The sequence below is a fragment of the Erigeron canadensis genome, chromosome 1 (genome assembly GCF_010389155.1).
Source record: "Erigeron canadensis isolate Cc75 chromosome 1, C_canadensis_v1, whole genome shotgun sequence".
NCBI lineage: Eukaryota > Viridiplantae > Streptophyta > Magnoliopsida > Asterales > Asteraceae > Erigeron > Erigeron canadensis.
In genome coordinates, this window is record NC_057761.1 from 41,038,984 (window position 1) to 41,064,033 (window position 25,050).

General features: G+C 31.6%; 2 protein-coding genes across 2 annotated transcripts; one reads left to right on the top strand and one right to left on the bottom strand.

Moving 5' to 3' along the window:
- Positions 1 to 1,568: 1,568 nt before the first annotated feature.
- LOC122592470 (zinc finger MYM-type protein 1-like) lies at positions 1,569 to 3,035 on the bottom strand. The gene has a single exon (XM_043764710.1). It carries the CDS (start codon positions 3,033 to 3,035, stop codon positions 1,569 to 1,571), a length of 1,467 nt encoding a protein of 488 aa, XP_043620645.1.
- An 18,544-nt stretch (positions 3,036 to 21,579) lies between these two features.
- LOC122580075 lies at positions 21,580 to 24,748 on the top strand. The gene is made up of 7 exons (XM_043752348.1): positions 21,580 to 22,033; positions 23,068 to 23,309; positions 23,398 to 23,520; positions 23,623 to 23,739; positions 23,866 to 24,048; positions 24,131 to 24,272; positions 24,406 to 24,748. Exons 1-7 carry the CDS (start codon positions 21,628 to 21,630, stop codon positions 24,579 to 24,581), a joined length of 1,389 nt encoding a protein of 462 aa, XP_043608283.1. The 5' UTR covers positions 21,580 to 21,627; the 3' UTR covers positions 24,582 to 24,748.
- Positions 24,749 to 25,050: the final 302 nt, after the last annotated feature.

Genomic DNA, 25,050 nt, shown 5'->3' on the forward strand with positions numbered 1-25,050 from the left:
AACCACCGTTGGCCACATCAGAGTCTACCACCGCCGCCACATCAGAGTAAACCACCGCCGGCCACATCAAAGTTAACCCGTCGCAAAAATGGTAAATATTGTTAATATTGTTTTCTTTATTATTATTGCTGATTCTTTATGTGCTACAGTTAGGGCTTTTTTATATGTATGCTTATAGATATAAATACAATCAAATAGCTTTCTTTAATTCTTACTATCTGCTACAATGAAATAAAAAAGCAATAATACAGCAGCAACACACTTTCATTTTAGCTGCTACAATGAAATAAAAAAGCAATAATAATGTTTTGTATATCATTTTAGCTGTTCCTTTTCTGCTTAATTTTAATTCTATAATAATAACAATCAATAATACAACAGCAACACTCTTTCATCTTAAATTTGATACATAATAAAAACAAAACTTTGATTTAAAAAATAAAAATAAAAATGGCGATGGAGAATTTGGTAAGAAGGAAGACATCAGATGCAATATATATCAAATGTAATATATATCTATAGTACATGATTATTAATATGTAGTTTTAGACTTTTAATAATTTAATTTTAGACTTAACTTTTCATTTATGCTTATGGAAATTTGTCCCTGTTGTAGACTTCTTCCGGAGAAGAATTTGATGAAGAAATGGAAGAAGAAGAAGAACCATCATCACCACCTAGGAAAACCAGAGGCATCAATACGAAGCTCAAGGAGGATGCCCCAAGGAATATTGAGTTTAACGAGTTTTCACTACCTTCTGGAAAGTCATTCCCGACTTTTTCAACTCAAGTTGGCATATCTACACGAAACCATATTAACATCAAGTACAAAGATTGGCGCACTGTAACAAAAGAGGACAAAGATCGATTGTGGCATGAAATTAGACGGGACTATAACCTTTCTGATGATCCTGAAAAGATAACGAAAATTATGAAACAATGTAGCATGGCATTCAGATATATTACATGGTTCACAGATATTGGACGGGTATGTGAAGGTGCAGGTTGACCATGTTGATCAGGACTATCAATCCTTTATTTTACCGGTGCCTACTAATGAACTTTTCAAGCTTCAGGACGCCATTGGCAGCAGAGGCGGATCCAGAAAATTGAGGTGGTGGGGGCAAAAAAAATTTACCTTAGTCGAATAGCTTCATCTAAGTAGCCTCAAATCAGCTGCAAAATCAACACCAAATTCAACATTCCAGCAGCCTTAAATCAGCTACAAACAGCACCTAAATCTCACCTGAACAGCCTTAAATCAGCAAGAAAACAGCACCAAAACAGCACAAAATTCAGCATATAAACAACATATTTTTCAGCATACAAACAACACTAACAACAGCTTAAATTCAGCATAGAAACAGCACCAAAAACAACACTAAAAATGCTTAAAAGAGGATAAAAACAACATACAAATGACAGTAAAAACTGTTGTAAGAACAACAGTAAAACATCACCAAAAAACAGCACTTTAAGTGCCCAAAACAAGCTAAAGATAGTATAAAATCATCATAAAGGTACTAACAAAAGTAAGTTTCATCAAACTAAGGTAACCAAATTACAAATTACAATTGTCCTTTGCGAGTACCCATATTTAGAAAGCGCTCTATGATTTGTTCATTCGTGACATTGGCAAGTGCTTCTCTTTCTATCGAACAAATCAAACATGAGTTAAAGAACATATCACCAATTCGATTTCGCAAATCCGTCGTTACAAGCTTCATTGACGAAAAACATCTCTCGACTGTGGCGGTTGCAACGGGCAAAACCAATGCTAGCTTTAATAGACGATATACCAAAGGGTATGAAAGATGCTTCCTTGTTTCCACCATTAACATTGCAAGAGCGGTGATACTATTCAAGTTAACAAATCTTACATCATGTTGCACATTATCATGGTACAACTCAAGTTCATGCAAAAGAGTCTTCCTTTCATTGTCATCAAAATCATAAGGATACATTTCACTTAACTTCACTAACTTTGATACATCAAAGTTAGAGAATGAAGCACATGGATTCAAAGCGGCCATATTGTCAAGTAATTTGGTGCTAGCCTCACTAAAACGATCGCCAAATTCAATGATGATCAAATCCAATATGGTATTGAAAGATTCAAACTCATAATAATGTTGATTGGTAATGTTGTCCCTTTGGCATCTTTTATTAGCACAAATTTCATCCATTTTCAACAACTTGATGCCATGTTTCACACAAAACAAAGAGACTTTCTCTAAAAGTCGCTCAAACCCATTAAGCCTATACTCTTGAAGTTTTCTTTTTGTAGAATTCACCATTGAAACCGCTTCCAAAATGTCTTGATCTTTTCTTTGAAGTGCCCGTGACAATACATCCGTGATCCTTAAAATGTGTGACATCAAATGCAAAAGAAACACACAATCAAATGAATTTAAATACCGTTTGAGACCAATTGCCTTATTCTGTGTAGAACCATTTGTTCCTTCCTTTTTAACATAATCAAGTACGCTAAGAACGGATGGAAACAAAACTTCCAAACGCAAAAGTGTTCTGTAATGAGAGTTCCATCTTGTATCTCCGGGCCGTGTTAGAGAAAGCTCTTGGTTTAAGCCACTTCCTGTTGTAAGTAAACCACAACGAATATCATTTGCCACTCTCTCTTTCTCCTTTTCCCTCAAAATGTTTGTTCGTTTACATGAAGCCAAAACCACATTCATCAAAGTAGATAACTTGTCAAAGAAATTCACTACGCCCAAATGATTGCTTGCAACCGCTACAACCACCAGTTGAAGTTGGTGAGCAAAACAATGTACATAATATGCCGAATTATTTTCTTCTAAGATTTTTGCTTTCAAACCATTAAACTCACCACGCATATTACTTGCGCCATCATAACCTTGACCCCTTAACTGCATCAAACTCAACTTATGTTTAGCAAAAAATGCATAAATGGAAGCTTTAAGAGACGAAGAAGAAGTTTCCATTACATGAACAAGACCCACAAATATCTCTTTAACAAGTCCATGAGTATCAACATATCTTAAAACTATCGCCATTTGCTCTTTTTTTGATACATCACTAGACTCATCAACTAATAATGCAAAAACATCATCACCAATATCTTTAAAAATAGATTTAAGTACTTACACTTCAAAGCAAGTAGCAATATCTTTTTGAATACTTGGAGCCAAATATTGATTATTCCCCGCCGCTTTTGGCAACTTACGAAGCTCTTCGTTTTGACTTAAAATTAAGTCCATTAACTCCAAGAAGTTACCTTTAAAAAGAGACGTTTTCTTCTCATCATGTCCACGGAATGCTAATGCACATTTTAAGCAATATCTACAAGCATCAATTGTAGCATTTAATCTAATTCGATTCGCATTCTTAACAATATCATCTTGCTTATGAAGGGCAATACCAATAGATTGATTTGGTTTCATTAGATCTTCACAATTTTTAAGTGCTCTATTGTGAAAACTATTAATATCACCAACATGACTCTTAAGTCTCTCCATCTTATTCCAACTATTAAAGCCTTGTGTCACATAAGCATCACTACCACTTTGATTGACAATATAATCTCTACATAAATAACAACACAAGCAAAAGACTTTATCCAATTTGATACTATATTCTAACCAATTCCCATACTTGTTAAACCAATTCGGGCTAAAAGCCCTTTCTTGATTCCCTATTACCCTTTTTGGGAACTTATGACCACGTGGTTGACAAGGTCCCCTAAGCCAATACTTTCGTCTTATCTCATCTCTTTGATTAGGGTGATATTCAAGAATCCTTTTCCTATCGGCGGGATCCCATGGAAGATTATCTAAATCAACTAATACAGGCATTGTAGGAGTAGAGGTAGAGGCTGGTCAAGAAATATTATGAGTCATATTTCTAGTTGATGATTCGCTACCAATAACATCATCTCTTGAAGATGGTAACTTTCTTTTCAAGAATTTTTCCATGTCTCCTAATAAAACAAAAATAACTAATAGAATTATAAAACATTTTACAAAAACCAAAAAACAAAAGTCATTATAAGTTTATAACATTACTAATTAAAATTATGACCTAATGATAAACCCTAATAAAATTGGGGATTTAAAAATTGAAATAGGATTTAGAAAATGAAATACCTGTTCAATAAGGTGGAACCATAGAATGATCAAAGATTTTAGGTGGAATATCAATAGCTATAAGTGCAAAATTGTTGTCCTTGATTTATCTAGCAATTATTAGCAAAATTGCAAACTTCCACCAAAAGCTTTGTGAAGCTTCCAAACACGTTTTTCCCCCTGACTCCTGTACGTTCTTTTTTTTTTCTCTCAAAGCCTAAATTTTTTTTTTTTTTTGTTATGGGCTGGGTTCTTTTATTATTTTGGACTGGGGTCATAACTAAAATTTTAAGAAATTTAGTAAAGATGGGCTTTAGTTCGTTGGGTTCATACTCCCCCCCCCCCCTCTAGTTACTTGCATCCGCCTATGATTGGCAACTTCATTCAGTGGCCCAAAAATCGTATTTCTATATTTCAGGTACTACTTATGTCACATTGTATTAATATTTTACCTAATTATGTAACCAATGGTTCTTGTAAATAGGCATCTAACCAAGGAGACGTTCGACCTTCTTCCTCCAAACAATCCACTTCAAGAATACCAACAAAGAGGACTGCTTGTGATGCATCGGTAAATACAGTAACCTTATACTTTATATATTATGTATGAAATTATATAGTAGTAATTTATAACTAATAATACTTGTTAATAGCCATCATCTGGTCCATCGACAACGTATAATCTTGATCAAGAAAGTCAGTTAGACAACTACAGTACAAGAATCATGAGCAGACCACCATTTATTCAAGATTACCATTCCAAGTGGATGAACAGAAGTTGTCCTGAACTTGCGATATCACCCGAGACTTTTTCATCAGATACCTCTTTGTCCATAAATGTCAATCCTATGGAGGTTATGGCGTTGCTCACGAAACAGGAACTTGAAATGACAATTTTAGCACTCTTTGTATTGTAAGTACAATAATATGTCTTAGCTTATTACTATCAATATGATTATATTTTGTCGATATTAGTTTGCATTATAATACATTGTCTTGTTTTATTCAGGGGTTTACATAACACTGTTGATACAGAGTTGGATCTAAGTGGATGTGTTTTTTTGAACCCGTTTGCGGTGAATGGCTTAATGTGTCAAAAGCAGCCAAGAAGGGTTCAAAATCATTTAAGAGAAGTGTTTTCCAAACCTAACGTACAAAATTATTTACTGCCATATCATCAAGGGTATGTATTATATTATACTCCATTTTGTATATGCATAATGTTATTTTTGTGTATACTAATTAACACATAATTACATTATTAGGAGACATTGGTCGTTTTTCATATTGCGTCCCAATGATTTAACGGGGTATATATTAGACTCCATGTGTATCAAAAAGACCAAGGATGACTACCATTTATCAAGTCTTGTGGAATCGTAAGATTTTGTGTTACATTTTTATATAGCTTAGAATTGTTTTGTTTGACAAAGTATTAACTAGACATTATTTTTTAATATTATTTTAGGATTCTTCCCGGTTTTCGTTGGAACTCTCCCAAGGTAAATTTTTATCTTTTATATAGTAGTATTAGGTATAGATGGTTGGGTTTTAGAAATACACTACAATGTTGTCCCGCGTTTTGCTGCTGGTAAAAGTTGAACTTGAAACTGGTAACACATTCATAGGCTAGTTAAATTAAAGTTTCAAACAAAATAAATGGAGACTTATGTGAATCCATATCATCTTATAAATCCATGTGTGAGTTTTGATTAAGACATGCGGTCAAATACCCTATTCTGCTATTATTTTTTTTTGAGTTAATTACATGACATGGGAGTATGATATTCAACAATTTGCTGGAAGTTTATGACCTTTGGTATGAGAAAACAATGTGCTGGAAGTTTATAATTACCTTGGTATGGGATAATGTGCATGTTTACTTGTAAATTATGAGTTAGTTTTTAGTATAGGATAATGTGCACACATTTGTATGTTGGATGTTTATTATATACGAGTATATAATTGTTATTAGTATTTAGGTCCCACAACAAGAGTTAAATTGGGAATGCGGTTACTACGTGATGTGGTGGATTTATGATTTTGTGAAATTTCAACAATATGCATTTCCGTCTATTGTAAGTAATTTCATATGTATTTTATCATTCAAGTTGGTTCTTCCATTTAGTTTTCTTATATATAAGTAATAATGTTAAACTTATTTATATACACATATATTTGTAGATACCTTGGAATAATACAAGACCGTATGAGCACTCGGAGTTAGATGATATGGTTCTCTTTTGGACAAATGCATTTCCGGTTCCTAATGAAGACTAAAGTATGGACTGTTTATTCTTAGAATTTCATGACTTGGTAGGAACTCTAACTTTCTTTAGCTTTTGTAATATGTTTAGTAAGCTATATGCTATGTAGTATTTGATAAAGTGTAGTAGTTGGATTAAGCATTAGGTACTAGTGGTTTGAATTTGATGTTTTGAGTAGCAAGTAGTTTGGAATTGAATTTGGTTATCCAGTATGAAGTTTGGTTTTGGTATTTGATAATTGAGCAAGAAGCTTGGTTTTGGGATTTAAATGTTGAGCAACAAGTTTGTATATGGTTTTGATTTTGTATTGCATAGCGGCAGACATGTTGAGCAACATATATGTATTTTGTATTTGGTTTGGTATTGTAAAGATGAATTGGAAACAGCAGGTTTATGAAAATGAATGGCTAGCTGAATTGTAAATAGCAACAGGTTTTGCAGTGGGATCAGTTTTTTTTTTAAAAATAAAATTGAATAGAGACCATTTTATTAAAAATAAACAGATATATCTAAAATAGAATAGAGACCATTTATGTTGATGGCGGGAAACAAATTATACAAGCGGGAAAGAAGAATAAAGACCATTGTCTTTATTGTAAGAATAGAGACCGGTTGTCAACCGGTCTTTATGGCAGAGACCAGTAGCCATAGAGACCAATTGTTTAAACAGTTTCTATTATCCATTTAATAGGTCTTTATGTGCGAAATTTGTACCAGTGGTTTGTATCCAATGCATGTCACAAATTTCCAGTAATAATAATTTTAATTAGAGCATATATATCTATTCAATTTTTCTAAAACTCTGTGTCATCAAGTGTATAACGAAAGCCTCATACTCATCATCAAGTGTATTAGAGCACCTCCAATATATGAAATGCATATATATGGAAGTTACATATAACACTACAAGAAAAACTATAACTCTACTTGAAAGAGTCAAGAAACGACAAAATAAACTTGTTTTTTGACTTTGAAAGTCAAATATACATAATTTCGTTGCTAAAGGGTATTTTTCAATTTAATTTTGTTTTTTATAATGTAATGCCAAAAGAACGAAAAGAATAATTTAACATTTGATGAAAGTAACCTACTCGAGCTAGTGAGGCTGTTGGGCCGGTGAATAAGAATACAGTTCATATATATATATATATATATATATATATATATATATATATATATATTTAAGTTATTACGAGAACTAAATATTTGTTGAGAACTGCGAGAACTATTTTAAACCACTAGATGAGATTAATCAATGGCTAATAAACAATATGTATTTAAAATAATAAATAAATGATTATAAAATACAAAGGGTAAACAAGGAATTAAAAAATGTTCTAAAACCGTAATGTCAATTCCACACGTACTCCATTAAATTCGGCATCTACAAATTGACAATTCAAATGGTTATTTGATTTCAAAATTCTATATAATATTTCAGAAGATTACGATTTTTATCAATACATAATTCTAGTTTTTTAAATATTAACATAATTAATACAAACATATAGATACATACTTTTTTTGAAAAATTTACGAGTGTACTTAAAAACAATCATATATGAATTGCATTCACATGTAAATAACTTTTATTAACACATGTGTATGATGATCTTTATGTCTAAACAACTTTTATATACAAATGTAGACGATGATGTTCACAGGGAAATAACTCTTAAAACACATATATGATGATGTTCAAATCTAAACAACATTTATATACATATGTGGATGATGATGTTCACATGTTAAAAAACTTTTAGAACACATGTATGATGATGTTCAAATCAAACAACTTTTATATACACATGTGAACGGTGATGTTCACATGTATACAACTTTTATTTATACGTGTGTATGATGATGTTCACATTTAAATTTTTTTAATAAATTGAGGCTTAATATGTGAACGAAATGTAAAAACACAATATAATAAATTAATATTGTGGTTTATGTTTAAAACTTTATATTATAAATTTATGAAGATTTAATAAACGATTGGCTAACTTCTTAATCTATTAAAATTATAATGATGGGTAAATAAAGTGTCAAATTTTCAATTTTATTTTTTAGGATGGCATTATGTCCCATTTATAAGAAGAAACGTAATAATTCTTTTTATTATCATAAATATCACATTTTAATCAAACTAAATCTTTTTGAAGTATACTTTATTAAATTAAGAAAAAATATGTAAAAAGAAAAGTTTTGCAAGATGCTGATTAAGTCTTACGTAGGAAAAGAATGAATAATCTTGAAAAATTTGAATAATGGGTCAAACATTATTTATGGAGATATTTAAGGGACTTATTTAATTAAATTAGTATTTATATTCATATGCTTATTAAAGATATTACCCCTATCAGAAAAGGTTCTCACAGTTCTTTGGTTCTCAAATTATCTTTTTACTATATATATATATATACATGGGCGGTACTAAAGGGGGGGCAAGGGGGTCCAATGCCCCCCTCCAAATTTAAATTTTGTCATGTATTTTTAATTTTTTCATAAAATTTTAAATTTTTTTTATAGGTTTTTAACATTTTGCCCCCTTTTAGATTTATTTTTCATAAGTTTTCTAAGTTTGCCCCCTTTGAAATTTTTTCCTGGTACCGCTCTGTATATATATATATATATATATATATAGAACATGTAAAACGAGGCTCTAGTAAGTTTAGCATCTTTGGGCTAGTGTTCTTACTTAAAAAAGTATATATGAACTTTTCATATTCTTGTAATAATTCAGTTAGGTGCGAATGTTGTCACAAAAATTATACACTTACAACCTTAAAAAGTTTTTCCCAAACCCGGAATGAGCCTCTAGAACTTTGTTGAGAGCTGATTCTGACGACTATATATATTGAAAGGCTATATACATTTGACCGGAGTTTCTCTAGAAACTATTATATGGACATTTATACGATGTACCAATATCATGTCCTTTTATAATTTTATTATGGTCAATGATTAACTTTATCAACAACTAGTAAAACCTTTTCAAGCCAATAATTTCCAACTTCAATTTTAAAAATTGTAATAGTTTAGTAATAACTGATATCCATGTATTGAAAGTCGTTTAGAGATTCGAAAAATGTGTAGTATATACTATTATTTAGAAACTTCATAAAATAATAGCCAAAACCTGTCCAGTATATATAATATTTTACTGGTTTTTTTAACATTACATGGGGACCGGGAGCTATTAATTTTGGATAGTCCCACATTCATTTTGAGAAAATATATCTATACGGGGTTTTTGCTAGGCACAACTATGATTACTAAAAACTTATACCTTGATATGTCCCTGCTAATAAAAAAAACGGGTTGCCGGATTTCATTTGAAGATTTTATATAGGTGGACTTAATATATCCTTCTAATAAAAAAAACGGGTCATTTGTAATGGTGAATTTGATAAGGTGTTTTTCAATTTGGTTCCTTTGAAGCTATTGTTTCACACATCCCATCTTTGCAGCAGTAGGTCTATTGAATGTTGTTGTGTTTTTGTGAGATAATGTATTATTGTTTCGTTTTATTATTTTGATATGTAATTGTACTCGTTGGTTGCTAGCATCTTGCTAGTTGCATTTTAATATTAATATAATTCTACCGTTCAAAACAATATATATCCCGGTCAATAAAAATAGTGGGTTTATTTTGTGGGTTCTAGCTATTAATTACATCTGTGTAGTAGTGATTAAAAGTATTTTTTAAATATAATTAATGTGTCTATGTTTATGATACACTAGCACGGTACCCGCGCTATGCGGCGGTATTTGTGGTGGTGACGGTGTTAGTGGGTGACTACTGTTCGTGGTATAGGCGGCGTCGAGTGGTATAAATAATTGATGTAGAAGTTTTTAATGTATAGAGTTAATTGAGAGATTTTAAAAGATTAAAGACTAATAGTGTAATATATATTTAAGGGTATTTTAGACATTTTTCTATGTAACTTTCAACATGGGGCTATTCTTTTTATAATATACTAATATAGTATAGAAGAGTTAATTGAGAGATTTTAAAAGATTAAGGACTAATAGTGTAATATATATTTAAAGGAATTTTAGACATTTCCCCATGTAACTTTCAACATGGGGGCTATTCTTTTTATAATATAGTATAGAAGAGTTAATTGAGAGATTTTAAAAGATTAAGGACTAATATTGTAATATATATTTAAAGGTATTTTAGACATTTTCCCCATGTAACTCTCAACATGGGGCTATTTTTTTATAATATAGTATAAATAATTACGCATGAGTCTTAATTATAGTAAAAGTAATAAATTGTTATTAACAACTATCGAATATTATTTACTTTTTTATGAACAAGAAATCTTACATGTAGGAGATAATACATTTAACTTCGATGATGCATCCAAATATCCAATACAAACTTCAAACCGAACCATCTCTACTAAAATTACAATATTGCAAAACTACCTCAAAAGAAGATAATAATTTATGATATACGACCAAATTAATGAGCTTCATATCATAAATAAATGCACCATTTGCATCTAATCTAATAAAGTAATAATTTAGTGACATTCAATTTTAGTTAAATTAAGATGCTGAAACATATAGTTGTATAGTAAGTTTAGGTGGAGTATTTAATATGTTAAACCAAGTCAAATTAAAAAGGTGCAAAATCCAAAGATTCAGAACCAGAAATAAGATATATATAAGAAGGTTCCAGGAATCAAGGGTCACGATCATGTGACTTAGACCCATAAGATAAGGAAGAAAAAACAACAACAAAGAAAAAAGAAAGATATAGATAGATAGAAACATTACATATCTTTAGAGCTAGTTTACACTGAACACTCTCCCTTTTATCTATCTATCCCCACACTCCCCCTCACTCTCTCAAAAAAAATTTTGTCTTCTAACTTAATAATAAGACACACACATTTCCTTTACTTTGTGCAATAAGTCAAAGATCTCATTCTTTGCTTAATTTCTTATCAGTGAGAGAACCAGGATTTCAAGTTAAACGAGACTTACATACTAGCTAGTATTTCTTGTACCATTTTTACAATATGACTCAAGTTTCTTCAAAGAAAACATCATCATCAAAAACAAGATCATCCTCATCTAGAAGAAGAAGAAGAAGTGTTTGTAATCCAAGATTTCAACTTTTTTTGATTTGGGTCATCTTAATTATTCTTACTCATTTGCCACCATCTTGTGGCCATCATCACCACAGAAGTACTTCGGTATCATCACACCGAAAAGCTATGTTGTTCAAGGCAGCACAACAACTACATGATTTTCATGTAGCACCAAATAGTACTCTAGGTGCAGCTAGATCAGAAGGTGACAATGTGTTTGATGAAGATAAAAGAATAATTCACACAGGTCCAAACCCTCTTCATAATTAATAAAGAATTAATTAAGCTAAGTTGATTAGCTAGCTAGATTAAGTTACTAGTCCCTTAAAGAGCTTTGCTATAATTGATTCTTATTTGTTGTTTTTTTTTTTTTTTTTAACATTATTTTTGTTTGTTTTGTTATTATTAATTGTTACTATATTTTTGTCATTCTGAATTAGAATTAATGGTAGCAAAGCTTTTAGCTTTTTCAGCAATGAGCATACAGTCTAGAAATGGTGAAGAGGGACAGAGAGGGAATTTTCTGTTCTTATTTCCTTAGAGGCCTTTTTTTAAATTGAAATGTCATAATCTAAGTTCCAACTTGTAATGCATAGTGTACAAGTGATTTGAAGGATTTACATATTTTTTTTTAACTTCTTGTTCCCTCTGAATCCTTTCTGGCATAGAATTTATTGTGTTGTGCATTAAATTCAATGTTTGTTACATTACATTGCTTCTCATTTACTGCTTTCTACTTTATGTGGCTCAGTCTTTTTAGCCAAAAATAGCTTTGACTTGTGATTAGTGTGTGTAAAGACACTCTAATCCTCTACATGATCGTGTGGTTGTATGATGTAGTGATCTGATTTAGGGGCAAATTTGGAATTTCAATGACAAGTTTGTTGGTTATATACTATTTAGAGTTTTGGTATACTTTTGGCTCCTGTCAAAGGAAAAGCACACTTTTTGGTTGCTAAAACCAACACAGTCTCAAATCTCTACACTGCCATTTAATTCAGCAGGTGCTTTTTAGGCCTAAAAAGGGAACATGGATTCAAGTCAAATGTAGCAAAATCCTAAAGCCACTTATCAAATGAAGATTAGGGTGTTGGGTGTAGGGGTTTCTTTTTTGTTTAGGGGAATGAGATATGTACAAAATTACTTGTAGTCAAGAAAACCAAGAAATAGTCAAATATGTTAGCTAAGGAAAATAATAAGATAATGATTACCGTGTTTAAGATATATGCTTTTACATAAATGCTATGCTATACGAGTATATCGTTACTTATTTACTTATAATAATTGATTGCTCTTTAAATCAGTGTTATTTCTGTTTATATCAAAGTATCAAACTCAATAAACCGAAAATAGGCTATGAACAAGCCGGATGCTATTTATTCTAGCTAACATATACACCATGTAAAATTTCTGTAATAATGAAACTTTCATCGATAAGCTAATGCTGCATTTTTTACAAACATATTTTGTTTATTGAATTATTTTTAAAACATATAATGAACAATCTAATCATCACTAAGATGGGTTGGTGGAGTAGGCGTCGTCTTTCTTTAAAAAATGTTTCATGTTATTTAAGTACCTTCTTAGATAAATATTTTCATGAACATCACAATAATTGAAACAGAATAAACTCCGATTAAGCGTACAGATATAAGCTTAAAAAAATCGTCATATCCCTTTTTTATTAGACGAGAATGTTACCTGCGCGTTGCGGCGGTGAGATGATGTGACTGATAAAGCATAGAGTGTGATAGGTCATAAAATTGAAGGTAATAGCCAAATGTCTTAGCCGTACGGGTCGGCTCTGCCCTCAGATTTAAAAATTAGTCGAAAGTATATCGAATGACATCTCTAATGAAATAACATGAAATTTTAAGAACACCCATATATTTTTTATGATTGTTCGATGTACGTTTTTTGAGATAATTTTTTTTGAATGAATTAGAGAAATAAAATGATTAATTTACGGAGAAGAGAAAAAAAATAAGTGGTTGAGATTTGAAGAGATATAAAAATAAAAGTTGAAAATTGTGGGGCATTGATGTATGGTACATCATGCATTATCATGTGTACATTATTGAAATTGAAAGCTGAAAACCTTATTTACTTTATAATTATAATACAGTATAGATAAGCTGAATGAACTAACTCATTTGTTTGCATGTATGGATCAAGGAATAAAAAACATAATATATGTAGTGTACATCAACGATTTTGATATACTACGAGTACTATTTAATTACTATTTAAATATTCCTAGGAATACCCGACTTTTTTTTTTTTTTTTCGTTTCCTTCTTTTACCTCGGCTTCAATGCTCCGGACCTTTCTCAAAGGGGATGCCTGTCTCCCTAATTAATCTGCACATTTTCTCAAGGCTTCACCCTTACAAAACAAAGGCAAAATAATACTTACACAAAGTGACAAAAGAGTGATACATATAAATACAGTATTCAATATTTCAGTATACTAATTTTACTAGCTAGCTACTCATCAATTGGTACAAAATAAATGGGCACTGCATGTATGACTGAGGGACAACTTGTTTCTGTTTTGACTTTTGAATATACTTCGTATACATAAGAATACTTTCGCTTTGTCTTTAAATAATAGCGTTAGTCAAACTGTCAAAGGATTGGATGTCTAATTAACATATGTCATCAGCGAATAATAAGTCTTGAAGTATTCCTCATTATTTTGAATCTATTGTGTTTAGATTGTACTATAATTAGTTCGTCTGATTATAAATTTGTCAATGTCATCTCATGTTAGAAAGCTAGATACATTCTACTCGATCATTATTATAATTCTAGATCAATATAATACGAATTAATATAATACATCTTACAATTACAAATTCATTATTTGTGTTTATTAACTATTTATATTTCAGTAAAACCGAACCATCGAGTAGTTAATAGGAAATGCACAAATATAGCACCGATACCACGTACGGGGTATAATTTATTGCTATACACGTAATATTCCAGCTTACTCGAAAAATAAACGCTTTGAAATATTGTTTTACACTTTGAGCCACTAGCCAGCTGGAAATTCTTTTCCGTTCTAATAATCATAGTATCACGGTTACGAATACGAATACGAGCAAAGAGTATATATGTAGTATGACCACCAATGTCGTCTTTTATGGTTTTGGGTCTTAATACCTCGACGGTGTATGAGAGAGATTAAGATGTAAATAGCCTTATTTTTACTTCATCAGGTAATTTTATCTACATGATAAGAAAAGAACCCCTCTTTTTGCATGGGTGAGGATCGACCTTTTGACATTTGTTCTCCCATGTACGGGTGTTAACCACGATCCAACCATGTTACTTACGAGTACGAGCGAAGAGCATATATCAGTATTTTAAATACCGGTACATACTGGCCGGTATTACCCGGAATACCGGATACCGGGTGGTACCCTGGTACAACTATCTTGGTATTATGTCCGATATTTTCACTATTCAATATCGGGGCGGTATTTTCCGGTATTACCGGAATGGTAATACCGGTACTTTGATTATTTGTTTTGAATTTTTTTAAATTATGTTTTGATACTTTAACGTTATGTTTTGTTATTTGTAAACTTTAAAACTTATATTTTGTTATGGAAGATCTATTTGGTATAATTTTTAAGTGGATTGTACTTGTATTTTGACTATTCCCGTTAAATTGTAACAAGTTTTGTAGAATTTTTATAAAAATAAAAATACAAAAGCTAAATTACCGTGCCGGTACATACTGGCCGGTATACCAGTAATACCAGTACCGGGTACCCGACTGATACGATTAAAATACCGGTATTTAAAACATTGGCATATATATATATATATATAACTCCCCTTGAAGTGTGTTTTGTTTGTTGAAGTTGAGAGGAAAATAACCAATTACGGAAACACTATGAAATCGATAACCTTATTTGATAAATTTGATGTAGCCATGTGATCAAGACGAGTTATATTAGAAATTTAAAAATGATATTGGGCAGGTATTACCCCAATTAGATGTTGTGCTTTCGGGCGGTTTAGTTAGGGGTTTCTCCTTCTAATAGGTATTGAGGGCGAGGGAGCTCTCTAGCGCGGACCCGGTTAAAACAACGTAAGCTAGATTTCTGTTGCGATCAAATGATCCACACCTTAAAAAAAAAAAAAAATTAAAAATGCTATAGAAACTTCCTTGGATTGAGTTAGATTCGACAACCACATGAACCTCCATTTAAAAAAGATTAGAAAACTCGGGAAAAAACAATCTCTTACACCAGAAGATTGAACAATTCAAAAGATTCTTTATGAGTAAAAATTTGTCAAGTATCATGATCATGAATAGATAATATATGAGTATTATATACTCCCACTACATATATATGTTAAAAGTGAACGAAATATGTTAACTGTGGAAAATGAAAATTTGATAGATATATGAAATAAATATTTATGTGTATGATGATCATTTTACATCCTAAAAAAGTAAATATATTTTTCGACAAATATACTACAATTTTTTATAAAAGAGTATAGATAACTATGGGCAATCATTGAGTTACTACTATAGGGATTGCAAATTAATAATACAAGCCGGCAATTGTACGATCTAAAAAAGTGATGATCAAGAAAAATAGCAACCATATATATAGCAAATATCAAATAATATAAATTTTCATTGGCAAAAACTATTCATGTGTATGTATGACAAGCTCAGCGCGCCGAATAGCTAGGAAACTCTCCATTTGTCTATGGTTAGTTTATGAATAGGCCGGGAAAAAGAATAGCTTAATTTCTTGTGGAGAATCTGTAGAAAAACGATAACTTATTTATAGGATTGTACGGCAGATAAGGATAAGAGTTTTGACGTATATAGATAAGAGTTGTCCTAGGCTCGATCTTTGGTAAAAATAACTTAATTTTGTGTAGGCGACCGATATATGTTTCATTGCGATGTGTATGGACTTCAATATCGAGTGAATTTTTCATCTTTGAGTTTCAAAAGAAATAAATTAAAATAGGTGAAGGGCCGGTGTGTATTTTGAAGCAAGAATATCTTATTTTGTGCATGGAAAAATATTGGGCTTTCCAATGTAATGAATATTTGCCTGGTGATGCTATTGAAAGGAGACATTATTGTGTAGGACTTGTTTTAAAATAGGGTGTTTATGATGCTGCAACTACCCCCTCTATTTGGCTAGCTATCTCATCACTAGTCTTTATCATATGTTAATCAAATGGCACAATTATATGCAAATCATGATTTCTTCTTCATTTCGTTTCATCCATCCACGTCAGTATAGTAATAATGTCGTCCCTGAGTTAATGACTAGTGGTTTAATATTTAAACTAAAAGTAAAAGGGTTTTGTTAATAAAATTAATTGAGTAAAAATTAATTTTGTATATTGCTGTTAAGAAAATCAGGGGGCAATTTTTAATATATAATGTACAAGTTTTTAAGCATGTAATAAGTTGTTAGTGACAGCCCCTAGAGCTGTCACTATCATTTTTCAAAATAAAAAAGAAATGGATGGTTTTGTGTTTTTAAAGGTACAGTGTTCAAACATGAACATTGAATGCTAAGGGCGTGTTTAGTTCACATAATGTTTTTAATGAAATAAAATCTATCAAATGAATTAGAATATGAAAGAATGAAATTTCACGGAATGTTTTTTTTATATTTTGAGAATTCAAGTAAAGGAAGGAATAAAATTCTTTCTCCCATCCCCAAGGAATGAAGATTCCATCAAATGATGAAATGACGGAATGAAATTCCTCTATCTTTGAACAATCAAACGCACTAAAAAAATAAAATTCAATTCTAATTTCATCAAATTCCATCAAATTCTGTGAACAAAACATGACTTAAGATTTATTTATTAATTGAATGAAAAAGCTATCAACTACCATTTGTTGCTCAAGAAAACATCAAGTCCTAAGACATGACACCCTAATATCCTGATTTTTTTTATATAGTTAAACTCGTTATATGTAAAAATGAATTGAATGCGAATAAAATGATAATTTATATTTTGATAAAAGAGTTTGATAATAGTCATTGCCTAGTCATGAGAATAAAAAGATACCCACAAGATATGACACCTAGAACTTGAAAATAACAGTCATGATATGTAAATCCTCAAAGGCCACATTTCACATTTTCACATGCCTTTTCTTAATCTTTGTAGATATGTATATACAATATACTATATATACACAAGAAGGTGGTTGAGCTTTATAAAGACAAACATTGCAACATTAATTGATAGAGGGGTTGATTTTGAAACATTTGATTTGGGTTCATTTGCCTTTGAAAGAAATATTTGATATGGTTCCTCTTTGAAGAATGTTTTTTCAGATGTAATGGAGTTCTCTTATCAAAAATGCATGGTATCATAGAAAAGTATATGAAAGACTTCAATGCATAAGTTATAATGGATGGACCATTTCTTTCATTTGCAATAAGTATAAATATAGCTTTTAAGGGTGATTGTATTTCAAATTATGAATGTCATTCATTGACATAACGTGTATTATCATTTTAAATTTATAGAATCATCAATGAATAGTATATGTGAAAGTGGTAATGGAAAAAAAAAATCTGATACTCGTAACATGTAATTAGTTAGCTTTAGTAACAATTTCTATCTTGCATTTTCTCATCAAACATTGTATAATCGTAAACACTATCATAGTAATTATGAGACACTTTAAGTGTAAGTTTAGTCCACTCATAAGAACCACGACTATTTTTTAGCTAACAATGCTATATATCTTTTTTAAGCCAAGTAGAGATGAGCATATATATAACCCAAAAACTCGAGACATGGTCTAAGCTCGCCCAAACTCAACCCGAACCAACCGCATGATAGAGTAACAGGCTAGATCACGAGTTTGATTTTTTTCACTGCCAAGTTTTAGGCCGGGTTTTGACACGTTATGAAGAAATATTCCTTAAACCCAAAAACCAAACCGAACCCAGTCAAACTCGAATCAAAAAGACCCCGCTCGATATGGTAATTGGTCGGGTAACGGTTGGATTTTGTTGCATTGTCGGGTTTCGAGTTTGCACGCTTCTGTTGGGTCGAGTTTTGACTTGTGCTCACATCCACTGGCGGAACTACCTTTAGACAAGGGGTAGCTTGGGATACGGGTCCGTTAAACTTTTTGTAGTATAATTTTTATGAAAATTGATGTATTTTTTATTGGTGCTATGGTCAAATAAATATGAGATACTGGTCATGTAACTAATTTTAAGTTTTTGAAAGATTTTCCTATCAATATAACTTATAAATGTGTATTTGTGCTAATATATATGAAAAAGAATACTCTGAAAGTGCCAAAAACTCTTAAAAACCAATCAAAAAAGACAAAAATCCTTAATAAAATGCTAAAAGTTGTAACAGTCTGAATGTTATCGTTACTTTGCAGTGATACGAGGCTAAAAGAGTTTTTTTTGTGCTACGGGTCATGTTCGATTCTGGTTTCAACACTGCTCACACCTAAAACCAAAGGCTCACATGCGTCCTTTGGTTTCCACCAAAAATCATATTTACACTCAAATACGACTCTTTAGTATATAGAGTAAACTATGCATATGATTTATCTTATAATATAAAAAATGTGTGTGGAAAAAGATACACATTTTTTTAAAATAAAGAAAGGTCGGGAAACGGTTGCATTTTGTTGCATTGTCGTGTTTCGAGTTTACATGATTCTGGTCCGGTCAAGTTTTGACTTGTGCTCACACCTAAAACAAAGGCTCACATGAGTCCTTTGGTTTCCACCATAAATCATATTTACACTCAAATACTACTCTTTAGTATATAGAGTAAATTATGCATATGATTTATCTTATAATTAATTATATTTACACTCAAATACTACTCTTTAGTATATAGAGTAAATTATGCATATGATTTATCTTATAATTTAAAAATGTGGGTGGAAAGAGATACACAATTTTTTAAAATAAAGAAAATTACATGTTTCGTTTGGTAATTTTTGATGATATTACCCTAAAGTAAACAATTACAGGATTTATCCGTAAAGTTATCAAGCTTTTTCATTTTTAACACTGCAACCAAGCGTCATCTATTTGGACCGTTAAATGAAGGGCAAATACATCATTTCATCATGTTCTCTTTCTATAAAACCATTTTTGTCTTCTTGTCTTTCTTTTTCACATCTAACACTAAAACCAAAAAAAAAAAAATACATATATTCATATTCCAAAATCTCACCACATACCTTCACGTCTCTTGAATAAATTATTGAACCGTTTTGCCGAAATTAATTACTAAAGCCCGCATAAAAATCTGATGAATCCTCTTAGAAATTCATAAGGAACCCTTTGGATTCTTAAAAGACAACAAACCTTAGTTGTAAAAGCCCAAAACTGTAACTTATTGCTTTTGATATGAGCCCAATATGATTGTTGGTGGTGGACTGATGGTAATGTGGTATTACTTATTTTCCCCATGCTTTGCTCAATTGATCCCTAGTAATGCTTCATTCTTGAGTTTTCTTTTTAAGGGATAAGAAAGGAATGAGGAGGAAAATATATGTTTTGACATTCTTGAGTTTTTTTACTAAAAGAAAGGAAAGTGATAGAAAGGAAAAAAGAGGGATTTTGGAGCCAAATTCTTTCTTCCCATTTTCCAGAAATGGAAGAATTTGTGTGAAAAAGTCTAATCTACCCTTTAAAGATATATAATGGGTTTTAATAATTATAAGGGTATAAATGTAAAATTATATCTTTTTATCCTTTCTTTTCATTCCCTATTAACTCAAGAATACATTCAAAATCATTTTATTCACTTTCCTTTCTTTTAATGATAAAACTCAAGAATACATTTTTCTAATATAACTTTTTATCCTTTATTCTCTTATCCAATCTTCCCCTCTCTTTTCTTTTAATAAAAACTCAAGAATGAAACATAAGGGACCTTACCCACTCTATTTCTCTTTGATAATTGATAATTTGGTAAGGATTATATGATTTGTGATCTTTTACTAAGATAATTGTGATGTATATTGGAGTATCAATTCATGAAATATGGATATATAACACTTGATATAAATATAGATATAAATTATATGAATGGATTGAGTTTTTTAATGTACTTTTCAATGATATATGTTTCATCAATTATAATAAAATACATACAAAATATTTACGATTAAAGTTAAAAGAAAAATGATTTTGAAGATCAAACTACAATAATTAAAATGAGACGGGGTATAATATTTATTAAGGGTACTTGGTTTGTATGTGAATACCCCAGGCGTTTGAAACTTTGATCCATATAACTCCAAGTATAATTAAAAAAAAAAAACAAATTATGTCGTTTTTCATACAACTTAAACGTGTCTTGGATATATATTGGCTTTGTCCCCCTTTCTCATTCACCAAATTAAACGTTACAATAAATATTGGCCACTCAAATTTAATCCATATCAAAAATCTTCAATGAAAATGAATTGATGTTCAGATCTTCATGATAGTATGTAATTTATTCTATGGAACTTTCGTGTTAAAGATCGCAAAAACATTTGAAGTTCGTTTGCATTAGTAGCATAACAATTGGAGATGAAGTATAGATATACGAAGGAAAAAGTATAATAAAAAAGAAAAGAGGGAGAGAAGATTAAAACCAATAGGATTTTTAATAGATATTTTCTGTACATAAATAATTAACATATATGAAAAGAAAAAAAAAACAAATCAATACAGGACTTCGTTACAAACTTAAACCGGCTAAACTAAAAAAATACCAAGTATCCCAAACAAAAATAGGCAAATTTGCCCAAATTTTCTACTCACAAAAAATACTCATTTTTCGTTTTTTTAACACGCTCAAACATTTATATCACAACTCAAATAACAAACACAATCTATTTGACTTCTGCGTCTTCGAACTCATGTTTTGAAAACAAAATAAACGTGTGTGAGTGTGTCACAGAAAATAAAACAATCAATAATAAAAAATCAACAAAACAACACCGGCCCACAGAGGACAAAACAGACAATCCACATTCACACTCAAATGAATCTAAATTTTTTTTTTTTATCTTCTTTTTAAATAAACTCAAAATTGAATCTCAAAAAGACATGAAACTACTATAACCAGTGAAACGACCACCTCAAACTTTGATCATGGTTTCTCATCATCATCAATCACCATTGCCAAAAAACTTATTATTCAAACCAACATCTTTAATTCCTGTATATCCTTATATATTCACATCATACCCATATAATAAAAATAAATTTTTATTTGGTCATAATAATTATGGCAGCCATCTATCATTGCCATCATTATGTTGTAGTAGTAGTTCTAGACCCAATAATGCAGAAACAAGATTACACAAAACTGATCAACACTTGGTCAGTGAAAGTCAACATGAGCAGTCAACAGAGAAAAAGAATAAGAAGAAAAAGAAGAAACTGAATCTGAGTTATAAATCATTGTTTGGAAGACGAGCGTTATGGAGAAGGATTTTCTTTGCATCCAAGAAACTACAGAGCATTATTTTGCTTAATGTTATTACATTAGTTTATGGTAAATTCTAAATTCTGTTTTTTTTTTTAGTATGTTTGGAGTAATTAAATACTGATCATAATCATATTTGTCCACTCTTTGACGAATAGATAACCGATCTTTCATCTTCACACAAACACAAAGGATGGTAAATCACATACCACTGTGATCTAAGTAACATTAATTGTCCCTAAGATTATATTATTTAGTTTTGGGCCTCCCGCATATATGACTCTGGAAATGGGGGCATATGGAACGTATCTCACATTATCTATCCTTATGATTAAATAATGAAGTATTTAGTTTGGTTGCTCTGGTATCGTTGTTGCTCCTTTCCTTAGTTTTGTGCCCTCGACATATATGATTTAGGAGATGGTAGCATTTGGGGCGTATCACACACTCGATCCCCAAATTCAATGGTAAATAAGTTGGTTGGGCAATCATGTGACATTCTGACCGGCTAGGTGAGCTTGGTGGAAGTTCAAACCTTTCAGAAATTGTGGAATCTGACATAAGTTAATGCATTATCAGCTTCATTAGATATTGGACTAGGAATGGCCTCTTGTGCTCTTAGTTTTGTGCTGATAATATCTTTTGACTTGCATTATCAGTTACTCAATTAGGTATGACAGGCGTAGCATGATTTTCATAAGAACTTTAAAATATGGTTGATGGCCTCAAGTGTGTAGCCTAGTTACAGGGGCATCGGAAAGTAATCCTGCTTTCAATTCCCACCGGAGCCAAGGAGGAAACTGATTTATCCAAAAAATATGTTGGTAAAACTAGATTAGTTGGTTGGGCCACCATCAAAACGTGCTTTTTGAGATTTATTTACCTCTCATGTGATGGGTCTGGATGGTCGCCATGGGCCTAAGGTTGTTAGAAAATAAAATTAATAGAAAGTATGGCTGATGAACATTAGAAATCAGTCTAAATTATAAACACATGTGTTTAATAGCTGGCTATGCTCATACATACATATATTCTTCATGTTTGTAGTTAAATACACTTTCTGCAGAATATATTCAAGCAAATTGTTTGTTTAATTGTTATAGCTAGTGACATACCGGTGTTGAAAGAGGTTGAAGCAATCATGGACCCTGCAACTTTCACTGTTGTGAGATTTACCGTTTCTGCCATTCCATTTCTCCCTTTTGTCTGGAGATCTTGGGATGATGTTCAAACTCGCAACTCAGGAACCGAGTTGGGATTTTGGGTCAGCTTAGGCTATCTCACTCAGGCTCTCGGACTGCTGACTTCTGATGCTGGACGCGCTTCCTTCATTTCCATGTTTACCGTAAGAAGCTCTTGCAAGAATTATTATTTAAACCATTATCCTTTGTAAACATGGTGTAGTAAATGACATGGTAATATGATCAAATCAGGTAATAGTAGTTCCCATAATTGATGGTATGCTAGGGGCAGTAATTCCTGCTCGTACTTGGTTTGGAGCTCTTATGTCCATTATTGGTGTTGGAATGCTGGAATGCAGTGGTTCACCTCCATGTGTAAGCATTTTCTAATACTCGTAACTTTTTATTTGCTATTCTTGTGTGCACATAACTTTAGGGTTATATCAGTAATTGAAGCTTTTGCTTAATCCGTTTTAGGCTGGTGATTTGTTTAACTTTCTAAGCGCCTTATTCTTTGGCATACACATGCTAAGAACCGAGCATATATCAAGGAAAACCGACAAAAAGAATTTCTTGCCAGTCCTTGCATATGAGGTCTATTTTCACACTACTTTGACCTCCTAATTTATGTAGGTGTGTGCTGCAGAAGCATGAACAAAAGCCCTGTTATCCGTTCTGTTTTTTTTATTAGTAACATAATTTCAACCTTCTAATTCATAGGTGTGTGTTGTTGCCGTCGCATCTATCATCTGGTATGTGATTGGAGGCATGATTGATGGTAGCCTAGAGTATAATCCATCATCTTTGACTTGGGCGACGTTCTTGAAGTGGTTTTTGGAATTCCCTTGGATACCAGCCTTATATACTGGAGTATTATCAACTGGCTTATGCTTGTGGATAGAGGTAATATACTAAAACTATACTTTCCAAGTTTCATAAATCTCCTTATATTTGGAGCTAATATATTATTATCTCATCTAAACAGATGACAGCAATGCGTGATATATCAGCCACAGAAACCGCAATTATATATGGGTTGGAGCCCGTTTGGGGTGCTGGTTTTGCATGGTTTCTTCTTGGTGAAAGGTGGGGCGTCTCAGGATGGTTTGGTGCTGCACTTATTCTAGGTGCTTAATTCCTCTTGTTCTCATTCATGCTCCTGCTGTTAACTAAAACTGATATAAGATTTAAGATACAGTCATATACATTATTGATGTGAAAAAGCTGTAAACTTAAAAAATGGTGACACAATCTTTGCAGGTGGAAGTTTAATGGTGCAGATAATGGGTGCAACATCTGCCAGTTCATCTGTAACACGTGACGGTTCTAGCAACAAAAAAGACGTCACACTTCTTTCAGATAGGCAAACCGGGCTTTCTGCTTCTCCAGTTCATGTTACCTCTAGAAAAGATGCCTCTGATTTGTTAAAGAAGTAAAAATTCCACCACCCACATATATAGGCAAAGGAGTATACATGTAATTAGCTACATCTTATAGATTAACCAATTTATATATGTACATGTGTAGTAAGTGTAATCAGAGTCTAGAGATAAGTATAGCTTAACCAATATATAGAAATTAGTATAACGGGTAATTTTTTTAATTCCACAATGATAATTATTATTTGGGAAAAGTGAATATGGGGTTGTTCCCCATCTAAGCTTATATTGGGAACCTCTCACATTCAAATATTTTAATGTTTTTTTGTATTTTAAATAAAATCATGGGCCCCTATGATTTTTATGGTTAAAAAAACAAAATGTGAGGGGTTCCACATCTAAGCTTAGATGGGTGACAACCCCATACTCACTTCCCCTATTATTTTATGTAAATGTACATAGAAATGTGATATGATCGAGTTATACATGTAAATGTATCTTGGCAATATATATAAATGTAATAAAG